The sequence below is a fragment of the Capricornis sumatraensis genome, chromosome 4, assembly GCF_032405125.1.
Source record: "Capricornis sumatraensis isolate serow.1 chromosome 4, serow.2, whole genome shotgun sequence".
NCBI lineage: Eukaryota > Metazoa > Chordata > Mammalia > Artiodactyla > Bovidae > Capricornis > Capricornis sumatraensis.
In genome coordinates, this window is record NC_091072.1 from 46,027,171 (window position 1) to 46,039,810 (window position 12,640).

The window sequence follows — 12,640 nt, forward strand, 5'->3', positions numbered from 1 at the left end:
CTACATACCTGTGATTCTAACCCTGACATTCTGGAAAATGCAAACCTTATGAAGACAGTAAGAAGATCTGTAGTTGTTGCGGGATGCGGGGATGACTAGACAGAGCACACAGGATTTTTAGGGCAGTGAAAACACTCCGCATGATATTATAATGGTGGCTGCGTGTCAAACCCATAGACTGTAAAGCACCAAGAATGAGCCCTAATGTCAGCTGCAGACTTCGGGTGACTATGGCGTAGCATAGGTCCGTCAGCTGTAACAACTTTACCACTTTGCTGGGGAATGTTGATGATGGGGGAGGCTATGCATCTGTCAGCAGAAGGGACAAGATATAGGGGATCTCTATACTTTCAATTATGCTGTGAGCCTAAAAATGCTGTAAAACATAAAGTCTTTAAAAAAATACTATGCACTCTGTAATTCCATTTGTAGAAACATAAAATCAAGAAAACTAATATAAAGTATTAGAAGTTAGCAGATTGGTTACTTTTGGGGGGAGTAGTGGGTAGAAGGAAAGGTGAGCCTCTGAGGTGGTGGCAGTGTATTAGTTCTTGATTTGAGCTAGTTTACAAGGGTGTGTTTCCATTGTGAAAATTCAGTGGGCTGGACAATTAGGATTTATTCCTTTCCTCATATATGTTATAATTCAGTAAAAAGTATTTTTCAAAGATACATTGTTCTTAAGTTAAAGACAATAATATGGAAAAGTATCTGGACATAACATTATTCATGCCATCATAAAATGCTACTCAAGCCTGCACTTTTCTCTTTGAAGTTCATAGGAGGGCTTATCTCTAGAAACCTATTTAAAAAGTGATCAATTTAAAAATGCCAAAATGGTTCCAGCCTGGATTCTTAGTTCACAAAGGTGTCTGGCAAAAAGGTAAATGTTATTGGCTCTCCCAAAACAAATTTCATATGATTGTCATTAGAAGAAATAGGAATTGTGTGGTTCTGCTAAAGAAGAAAATATTTGTCTTCAAGTGTGGCAGAGATTAAAGAACCATGTGTTGTAGTTTTCTTCTTTGTTTAATAGTCACACTACAAGGAATGACCTCTCTGTTCACTGGTTCATGTATCAGGTCTCAAATAGAGACAGTATGGCTGGATTTTAAGATGATGGACTAGGTACCTGCTGTAGTCATGCATCCTACAACGAATCCATGGAAATGATAAGAAAGATATTTTTCAGGAGAAAAGGAAAAGTTGAAGGAAGAAGAAGAGGGGAAGAGGAAGGAGGAGGAAAAATATGAGGAGGGGCTGGGCAGAAGAACAGAAGGAGAGAAAGAGGAGGGGAAGAGAGACATCAGCATAAAGGTGCTTGAGTGTGAGAGTAGAAGGGGGCCTTCAGTGGGTGAGCGTCTCTGAGGAATCCCTAGGACAGAAGACAGAGAGGACCAACTGAAAAGGGAAACCACAGCCCTAATTATGAGCAAAAATCATCATGGAAGATGGGCACAACACAAAGTAGGTTTTGTTTCCAAAAGTGTTTTATACCAGAAGGATTACATAGCTCACACTTAGGAGATCTGTAGTCCTTTGATGAGACACTTGATTTTAATAGATGGGGGAGATCATCTGCCCACTCATAGGACAGATGAAATAGAAGAGGGTTCAATTCAACATTCACTGAGTGCTTCCTACATAGAAAGACTGGGCCAGACATTAGAAGCACTGTGATGAAAATAATGGCCGCTGATCGTGAGGAATACAGCCTAGCTGCAGAAGATAACACATCACAGCATTTCACCAAGATGTCGTTAAATGTGTGAGGGTGATATAGGATGACAGAGAGCAGATCACTTACCCTGATCTCAGAGCTGAGGCAGATCTCCTGGAGGAGATGACATCTACGCAACTGGAGTCTTGAAGGATAAATTATAATCAATATGCCCAAGTGGCAAAGGGTAGGTGTGCTACAAAAGTGGATATCATTTGGAAGGTGAGAGGGAAATTGAAAACTTTTAAGAAGGGTGGCTAATTCTGCATTCCTGGAAAGCTCACTCTAGTTGTCACTTGGAGGGTAAGAAATAGGAATCTTCTAGAAGCAGGCTCCTATGGAGTTAGGAGACAGTTTCAGATGACTGGGTCTGAGGTACTAAGGGCAGAGTTGGAAAAGAGAAAAAGGAATAGGCAGAGAGGATTAAGAAAATGGCAAGGCTTGAATAGTATCTAATATTTGGACTTTTTGACAGGAATATGGTGATGGTAGTAACTAGAAACTGGCCCCACAGGAGGAAAACGAGTTCGGAATAGAAAATAGTTATTTCCGTTTTAGACATGGTGCATTCCATTATTAAATGGAATATCCAGAAGGAAATTAGATATATGATTCTGAAGAAGAGAGATGAAGAGGAAGAATATGGCTTGGAAGGGTTGTGGGCATCTAAGTAATACTTAAACACATGAGAGTAAGTTCAGTTCAGTTCAGTTCAGTTCAGTCACTCAAGGTGTCCAACTCTTTGCAACCCCATGAACTGCAGCACGTCAGGCCTCCCTGTCCATCACCAACTCCTGGAGTTCACCCAAACCCATGTCCATTGAGTCGGTGATACCATTCAACCATCTCATCCTCTGTTGTCCCCTTCTTCTGCTGCCCTCAATCTTTCCCAGCATCAGGGTATTTTCCAATGAGTCAGCTCTTAGCATCAGGTGGCCAAAGTATTGGAGTTTCAGCTTCAGCATCAGTCCTACCAATGAATATTCAGGACTGATGAGAGTAAATACCAGTCAGCAAGAAGAAAGGGTAGGGATTGCAGAGCACTAGGCCCAGGGTAGAGTTCCAGGGAACCCTGCCACTGAAGGGGAAAATAGAAGACAGTGCCACAAAGAGTCTATGAAGCAGCAAGCTGGGAAAGTAGGGACAGAATCCTGAGAGAACGATGCCTTGGAAGCTGTAGAGTACAGAGCTTCCAGAAAGAGAGTCTGGTGCAGGGGAGAGGTCCAGGCGATCACGTGCTCGTTAGATTTGACAACCTGGAGGGCGTTGTTTCTATGGTGGGAGCAGTTTCACTGGAGTGCAAGGGTGGAAGCCTGAGTGTGGTGAGCTAGAAAGGGAATAGGAGGCAGAGGCTACAATTAGAGACAAGAAACAGCCCTAAAGGAATGAGCAATATTGGGTAGCAGGTAGAGGAAGAAGGAGAGCCAAAGATCTGGATTTGCTTGTTTGTTTTAGTCATAGAAAAGACTTGACTATGTTTATACATTGGAAGGGAAGAGAAAGAAGCTGAAAATGCAGGAAATAGAAGGAACTGTTCATGAAATAATGTGCTGTAGCATCCTGAGGGTGGAGGGTGGAGGGTGCTCATCCATGAGCAAGAGAAAGGTGTGGGTATCATAAGCAGGGGGCAAAAGAGAACCAAAAATTGGCTGATTTCATGTTGGGTCCAAAGAATCCCAGTAAATTCCACAAAGTCAGAGGGACAGTGCCCATGATGGGAGTGGTTGTTGATTAAGAGGTTTGAGGCCAGTGGGGAAGGTTGGCAGCAGTCCCCACAGGAGTAAATTGAGCCATAGCACATATCAGGACTGTGCAGCAGCGTTGAGAGCCCACAAAACCCATGACTTTATAGTAACTCATCTGCACGTTTGTGAGCCTTCCTTTTGTAGTAGCACTCAGTGCACTGAGATAGTAGCAGAGAAGGGGAATTATGGTGTTCTCCCAGAGCTGGGGCTTTGCCAGGAGTGTGAAACAAAAGACAGTTGAGAGTGATGGTGAGATAGTGATCCAGGAGATCGAAGTGTGATCTTAGGTTAAGACAAGGCTTTGATCTTGGAAGTATCAAAGGACTAGAGGTTGAAATAGAGAACAACTAAGCTGGAAAAAGAAGAGGTTATGTCTGAAACACAGGCATCTGTTAAGACAAGAGTAGTTATTTGGAAATAGGATAATGCATTTGAAAGAAAGAGAATCACATGTGTAAAGACAGAGGCAAAGAGGAACAGAGAGAATTTTAGTGTAACTGGAACACATGTTACATAAAGTAGCATGAGATCAAGGTAGAAACGTGCTTTAGGCCTAAGAAAGCTGGGACACTGGCTCCTCTAAGAAGCCTGGAGTCAGTCCAAATTCTCAGACAGGGCTGTCTAAGCTGGCTATGGTTGTGCAGGTCATGCCCAGCACAGGGACTGTCCAAGGTGGGCTGAACTCCAAGCCAAGCTCTCTTTGCCAAACCACTTAGCCCACTCTGTGGCTGCTTGAGCAGGAGGAAAATGATCTTTTCTTTAATTTACCACCCTCCCCTCCTGGAGGGGAAACACTTCTCCAGATCATCCCAGGGGGTGCCTTTCTCATTGGCTAGCAGTGGCTGAATGGAGTGACATGCTCGGATGGATTTTCAGGGTGACCTCTCTGGCCCTGGTGTAGATGACCTAGAATAAGGAGACACAGTACATAGGAGAACAGAACAGTTATCTCCAGAACAGGGACCTGACAAAGATAGAGCTGAGAGGCTAGATCCAGAGGAAGCTTTGTAGCAGAATTAACACTGAGTACCTTCAGCATCTTACCTCAGATATGCAGATGATACCATTTTTAATGGCAGAGAGTGAAGAAGAACTAAAGAGCCCCTTGATGAAGGTGAAAGAGGAAAGCGAAAAAACTGGCTTAAAGCTACATTCAGAAAACCAAGACCATGGCATCCGGTCCCAACACTTCATGGCAAAAAGTGGAAACAGTGAAAGATTTTCTTTTCTTGGGCTCCAAAATCACTGCAGACGGTGACTGCAGCCATGAAATTAAAAGACATTTGCTTCTTGGAAGAAAAAATGTGATAAACCTAGACAGTGTATTAAAAAGCAGAGACATCATTTTACCAAGAAAGGTCCATATAGTCAAAGCTATGGCTTTTCCAGAAGTCATGTACGGATGTGAGAGTTGGACCATAAAGCAGGCTGAGTGATGAAGAATTGATGTTTTTGAATTGTGGTGTTGGCGAGGACTCTTGAGAGTCCCTTAGACTGTGAGGAGATCAAACCGGTCAGTCCTCATGGAAATCAACCCTGAATATTCATTGGAAGGACTGAAGCTGAAGCTCCAAAGTATTGGAGCATAGAGCAATAGTCAGCTCTGATGCAAAGAGCCGACTCACTGGAAAAGATCCTGATGCTGGGTGAGGGCAAGTGAAGGGAAAACAGAGGATACCATGGCTGGATGGCATTACTGACTCAGTGGAAATGAGTTTGAGCAGACTCAGGGAGAGAGTGAAGGACAGGGAAGCCTGGAATGCTGCAGTTCATGGGGTCACAGAGAGTTGTACACAACCTGGTTACTGAACAACAACAAACTTAGAGACAGCAGAAAAGGGGAAAGACTCGCCTTTATTCTCCACTGTGTTCCCAGACCTGACCACAGCGAATGCTCAATTGTGTGCACATGCTTAGTCACTCAGTTGTGTCCAACTCTTTGCAACCCCATGGACTGTAGCCCAGCAGATTCCTCTGTCCATGGCATTTTCAAGGCAAGAATACTGGAGTGGGTTGCCATTTCCTACTCCAGGGGGTCTTCTTGACCCAGGGATCAAATCTATCTCTTGCATCTCCTACATCAGCAGACAAATTCTTTACCACTGTGCTACCTGGGAAACCCCAGTGCTCAATTAATATTTTGTCAAATGAAGAAAAAATAATAAAGTTGCAAGCAACAAGCACATTTTCAAGAGAAAGATACCATCTGCTTAGGTGGAACTCTCTACCCAGAGGAAACAGTACCTTCAGTAAGCCTATTAAATTTTGAGTAAGTTGTAAAACTGAGAACACCCATCTAGAAATTTAGAAAGAGTTCAGTTCAGTCACTCAGTCATGTCCGACTCTTTGCAACCCCATGAATCACAGTACACCAGGCCTCCCTGTCCATCACCAATGCCTGGAGTTTACTCAGACTCACGTCCATCGAGTCAGTGATGCCATCCAGCCATCTCATCCTCTGTCGTCCCCTTCTCCTCCTGCCCCCAATCCTTCCCAGCATCAGAGTCTTTTCCAATGAGTCAACTCTTCGCATGAGGTGGCCAAAGTACTGGAGCTTCAGCTCTAGCATCATTCCTTCCAAAGGAATCCCAGGGCTGATCTCCTTCAGAATGGACTGGTTGGATCTCCTTGCAGTCCAAGGGACTCTCAAGAGTCTTCTCCAACACCACAGTTCAAACGCATCAATTCTTCAGCGCTCAGCCTTCTTCACAGTCCAGCTCTCACATCCATACATGACCACAGGAAAAACCATAGCCTTGTCTAGACGGACCTTAGTCGGCAAAGTAATGTCTCTGCTTTTGAATATGCTATCTAAGTTGGTCATAACTTTTCTTCCAAGGAGTAAGCGTCTTTTAATTTCATGGCTGCAGTCACCATTTGCAGTGATTTTGGAGCCCCCAAAAATAAAGTCTGACACTGTTTCCACTGTTTCCCCATCTATTTAAGCAATGTTCACATTCTTGACTGAATATTCAAATAACATGAGAAGCTTTTTAAAATTCCAGTGCCCATACTGGACCAGCTGACTCAGAAACTCAGGGGATGGGATCCAGGCATCCATATTTTTTAAAGCTCCTGTGATGATTCCAATATACAGTCACCAACTTTCATGGAACTCTGCAAATCCTGTTCTAGATTTCTAGATATGGTCATTAACACAGCATAGACAAGACCTGGGTCAGAGACAGGGCAGAATAGTTTAACATATTAGATCATCTTGTGGCAATGAATCCTCCATTTCTAATGAAATCTTTTTACCTAGTGATCAGTTCTTCAAAATTCATTCCAACATCTTGGCAAAAGATGAAAAAAAGTAAAGAAATGCATTACATTGCTTCACTGATTTTAGGAAACTAAACTGTGGGCCAAATGTGCTATAAAATAGGGGCTTTTTAATGATAGTTTAAAAATGAGACAGGTAGAAACACAGACAGAGGGCACAGATATAAGCTTTTTTAAGAACTCTTCATTCTGCTATGGTTGTATGTGTTTCGTGTGAGTCAGAAAAACTAGATACTGCAGAAAAATTAAAGGAAGAGTTTGAAAATAATTTAAGAGTAAGAGAGAGGATATTTCTGTATAGAGTGGAAAGTTTGTAGGAAGAAAGGAAAAGCAAAAATCCTAGGGCAAGTATCGATCTAATCTTCAACCCAGGGGCTTTCCCACTGAGTTCTGCACTGTGACTTGGAGACCCATCACCTCTGTGAACTTCATTTTCTTCTGTTACAAACAGGTGTCCACGCCCTGGTGAGCGCCAGCCCTCTCTAGTAGCCAAACATTCTCATTCTATTATGTTTTACTCTAACTTGAACAGGCTAAAAGTCATTTAAGCCTTGCCCTTCTTGACCTGAAGGAAAGCACAGACATTGCTCACCAAAACGAGAGGTCTAAGACCCTAACCCAGAACAGGATTATTTTTTACCAATCTGCAACAGATAAGGATTTGAGAGTAAAAGTTTAGAAATGTTCACAGTAATTGAATAATCTCTGTCAAGTCACATAACAAAATATTGAGGCTTATATTTTGTTTATCTTTGTGTTTTTGACTTCTCTGGTAATTAATTTTATAATATTTCCTAAAGATACAAGTCCACAGTAAACCAGAACTTTTCTAAGTTGGTCTTTTACCATGGATAGCTTGGGAAGCACTCAGTTAGACCAGTATTACATTTGAACATCAAGGCAAAAGGTGCACACAGAAAAGGTGAATGCTGACAAGTTCATTTTTACCCTACCTGCTTTGAATGTATGTTTTAAAGACCTATTTCATTTTACTCTGAATCGTCATTATTATTTTTTCTACTATAGGTTTATCTGCATTATTAGCGGCTCTTTAGAGGAAAACAGCCTGTATTGGAAAGCACGTGGTAAAGAGCTGTTTTAGCAATCCAGTGGTTGCTCAGTATGCTCAGAGGATTGGTCCTAGCAGCACCTGCAGATACCAAAATCTGAGGATGCTCACGTCTCTTAAAGGGTTTGGTCCAATGAAAACCGTCGGCCCTCTGAATTTGCCCCTGCCAAACCCACAGATATGGAGGGCCGACTGTTATGAGCTCCTTTTCTGAACCACAGTGTCAGGTAACAGGGAGAAGTGATTAGCTCCTGTTGGGAGGGAGGGGTACTCGCCTTTCCAAGAAGCAAATTAAGCCACTCTCCCTTCTGACTGGAAACAGCTATCCTTGGGTATGCAACCATTAATGTAGGGACTTGAGTGCGTACTCACTCGTGTCTGTCTCTTTTACGACATCATGGACCGCAGCCCGCTGGGCTCCTCTTGTCCGTGGAATTTTCCAGGCAAGAAAACTGGAGTGGGTTTCCATTTCCTCTTCCAGGGAATCTTCCCGACTGAGGGATCGAAACCGCGTCTCCGGCGTTGCCAGGGGTATTCTTTACCACTGAAACAGCTGGGAAGCAATGTAGGGGCACCCTGGGTTAAATACGAGGAAGCCTACTCAGGGAGGTTCATTTCCTCAAGACCGTGCAGCTAGTGGCACAGGGAAAGCAGGATGCAAACCCGAGACACGGTACTCCAACTACGCCTGCACGCTGCCGCTCCGCCACAAAAGATGCTCTGGGAGGAGCCCTGAGAATGCACACCGATACAAGCTTCACTTTCAGGCGCCTGAAATAGGGTAATAAACAGTAAAATAATATGGAGTGCTTATGAATCTCCTTCATGTGTAAATTTCCTTGTTCTAGTTAGAGCTTTCTGCACATAGACAAGCTCGACGTTTGTCCCTAACCGATCTGCACATCACACAAGGAAATACGAAAGGAGAGGAATGTCACTGCCATCCACACCAGCTTCTGGAAACTGGTTGGATCTAAGTTACAAATAAACATGCTCGGAAAGCAAATCACCCAATCCTTTTAGGAAATAAGTGAGATGTCAGTTAAAAGTAAGTGAATAGCCCTGAGAACTAGCAACTCTTTGCAGAGATTATAGAATCATTGTAAGCAATTCAGAAACTGTATTGGTTAGGTTAATACATGCCTGTTCAGTGAACTCAGACACCTTCCTACTTCAGAGAAATAGCTGCACTGGGAACTAAAATTGCTAATCAGTTATTTGCCTCTCTTATCTAAACAATGTCAGGAAAAATATTCAGATTCTGAATATAGGGGCAACATAAATTTTTAGTCTATATTTTTAGCATTGTTCAGTTTTGCTTGAGAATATAGCATCTTACTCGGCTACTGCATTGTTATTAACATATTAAAATTAATAATTCTGGGGGTTTTGCCATATTCTGAAACATTTAGCAAAATATTTTACATTCCCCATACATGCTCATGATTTTTTAAAGGCACAGAGTCAGATCCTTTAATTCTTGACATCTCTGATTAAAAGTTAATATTTGATAAAGGCATCAAGCTATCAATACTAAAACCTGCTGGTTAGGTGCAATGGATGTGATCTCTTCAATAACAAAAATAATTCAGATTCTTTTAAAAGCTCCTGGGTAAAATTGGCATAGGTGGTCAAAAGATACAAATTTCCCGTTATGAGAGAAAGAAGTCCTGGGGATATAATGTACAGCATAGTGGCTACGGTTATAATACTTGTATAACAAATATACTTGTATATTTGAAAGTTGCTAAGAGAAATTCTCACCACAAGAAAAAATTTTTGTAACTGTGGTGATGAATGTCCACTAACTTATTGTGGTAATCATTTCACAATATATGAATATATCATGATGTTGTATACTAAAATGAATATAATGTTATATATCAGTTAAACACATTTTTAAATAATAAAAAGAAGCTCTTTATTTTATCTCAAGATAAACTTTATGTCTGTATACTTGCTCTGAGACGATAATGGTGTTAGTTCTGAGTCTTCAGGTTTGAATGAGTCATTTTTTAAAATTCAGTTTATTTATTTATTTTTAATTGGAGGATAATCACTCTACCATATTGTGATGGTTTTTGCCACTCATCAGTATGAATCGGCCATAGGTATACATGTGTCCCCTCCATCCTGAACGCCCACCACCTCTCTCCCCACTCTATCCCCAGGCTGTCACAGACCACCAGCTTTGGGTGCCCTGCATCCTACATCAAACTGCCACTGCCTATCAATTTTATATATGGTAATGTATATGTTTCAGTGAGACTCTGTCAAATCGTCCCACCCTCACCTTCTCCCACTGAGTCCGAAATCTGTTCCTTAGAGCAAGTCATTGATTAAGTCTACCTTCAGCTGACTGTTTTGTGGTCTTAGCTTGTCCTGAGTAGACTCTGTCTAGCAGCTGATCTTTTGGCCTCTGAGATGCAGATGGCATATGCCAGCGATGCTGTAGGATTGTGTGAAAGACAGTAAAGAAATAGAAAAGTAAAAATGGAATAAAATCTAATTACATGGAGTTTCACTTAAAACAAAAATTGATTGAGTTCCGCCCAAAGTGGCTTCTTGTTTCCTGTGCCAGGAACTACTGTGCAGACCCAGCAGGAAGTGTGCTACAGAGCAGGATCGCATTACACCCTTGTTTTATGGTTCATTTCACTTATTTAATGCAATCCGAGAACCTGCAAAAGGAACACGTTCGAAGGAGGGAATAGGCTTTTTGTCTTGTTTTGTTTTAAGTTTCTTTGATTCAAAACATTTGTTTTTAAAAGGTGCTTATAGTCCCAGAGAAACAGGACTTTCACCGTTGCATGGTGAAGACATTTTTCTTTGTCACAAAATTTAAAGCAGTACCCAACATTGACTTACATCTAGCATTGCGTTATGTCTGTTCCTCTTCTGTGCTCCTCAGGTCATTTTAAATGTGAAGAATTACAACCATGCCCACGAATGGTCTAAATCGTGTTGAATTCCATATAAGCTCCTCCTAGGATCTCTGATTTGAGGGCCCATGATGTTGAGGGGACGTGGGAGGAAAGGAATATATTTAAGATGCAAAAGAACAATTCATTTATCAAGCAGAAGAATGAGTTCCTTTGGCTGTCTTGCTTGAAAATGTGTGAACTGAACAGCTGGATTTCCTTGTGGTGGCAAACTCGGCTCCTCACATGCTGCCTCTTTTTCCCTCAGGGACCTCAGTATGAACAACATCAGTCAGCTGCCCCCGAGTCCTCTCCACAGTCTGCGCTTCCTGGAGGAGCTGTGAGTATCACCAGAGTCGTGGTGCGTCCAGTCAGTGCTGGACACGTTCTCACATTTGTCTCTCATATTTACTCTGGGAACCAGATAAAACAAAGCAAGAAAGCTGTCAGCACCAACGGTTTTGGCCCATGAGGAAACACTTAGTTGGGAGGGGAAAAGAGAGAATCACTTAGGATTCTGGAAATCAACTTATAAAAGAGTTTACCATAAGGCTACAACTTTCTAAGGTGAGACTGAGCCAAACAAATTAAAATTTTAAAACAAAGGCTGTTTAAAAGAGCTGGATGGCTCTTTGGAAATGGTTAAGCAGCAGGATATTAGAAGTTTGAATACTGGTTCATGTTTATTAAAATAGCAAGTGAAGCTATAATCAAAACCAAAAACTGCCTCTTGGTTCAGCTTATGACAGGGAGAATTGAGTCCTCAACTCATAGCACCAAAACTTCTTGTTCTAATCACTTTTAATTACTATTTTTCTACTTTTAAATTTAGCTTCCCTGAAGGTTGAACAGAAAAACATGAAATTCACAGAGGACTTAAAAGTGGTCTTTCCCAAACTCATCGTAAAAAAAAAAAAGGAGAGAGTTAAAATTAGCTAATGATACACAGAGGAATCTTGATTAAGTCTGGTAATCACTTTCCAGAAGATGAAAAAGAACTCTGTAAACCGAAATCTGCATTTAAAAATTCTTTTGATCCTCTTGCCCTTTTGAGGGGCGGGAACTAGGGGGGATGTACCATTGTAGTCTTCATGAAGAAAGTTTGGCACCATCAGCTAAATAAATCCTCTGACTGTTGATTAAAGGAATTGTTTAGACAGTGACCTCTTTTGAAAATACCTCCTTTATAATTCCTAGTCAGGGTCCAATTTGAGGAGTAATTTAAATTGTTGATGCACCACACCATCTACCTTGGGAGGTTGAAGAACCATCCATCACAACTAGATTACAGTACATCGATCATATTTTTCCAAGAGGATAGTATTCTCAGATTTCTCCCCTTGAGAGCTGGATCTATATTTATTTTTGATGGCATTACCTTTTTCACAAATGCTATTGTTTTACTACTGGAATCAGCTGAATGTGCCCTGATTGTTATCAAGGGGTATGGTGAGGACGCTTAAATTATTAGATTATACAGCAAGTTTTTATTATTCAGAAAATGGATTTTCACCTTGGCTTGTCCAGGCTCTTCTTTTTCCTCTTCTATTTTCTCTCTGGCCATTTCTGTTACTAAAAAATTAACCCTCATCAGGACAGGGACCATATCTGTCCTACTCTTCGTTTGCGGGTATGTAACAAATAATCAATACATTTTTGATGAATGAATGAACTCATGAGAAAGCAAAACGTGTAAAAGGAGCTGCTTGTTCACCACCATAGAAAAAAGTAACAGATTTAGTTGACATTAACCAATATTTTTAGATTTTTTTAGTAAATTTCAAACATCAGTGTTTTTTTCTTATTTACATTCTTTTCATCCACTCTCCATCACCATAGTTTACATGCGATACTTAGTCTTATTTATCCCCATATTTCTAAAATATGCATTCCCAGTGCTTTT

The 12,640-nt window shown here is 41.3% G+C and overlaps 1 protein-coding gene across 3 annotated transcripts in view; it reads left to right on the plus strand.

Annotated features, from left to right (window-relative positions):
• Positions 1-12,640, plus strand: part of LGR5 (leucine rich repeat containing G protein-coupled receptor 5) — a 129,933-nt gene that overhangs the window by 47,061 nt on the left and 70,232 nt on the right. For all 3 annotated transcript variants that reach the window (XM_068971660.1, XM_068971661.1, XM_068971662.1), the window contains exon 2: positions 11,006-11,077. In XM_068971660.1, coding sequence (XP_068827761.1) covers positions 11,006-11,077 — 72 coding nt within the window. The remainder of the gene's footprint in view (positions 1-11,005; positions 11,078-12,640) is intronic.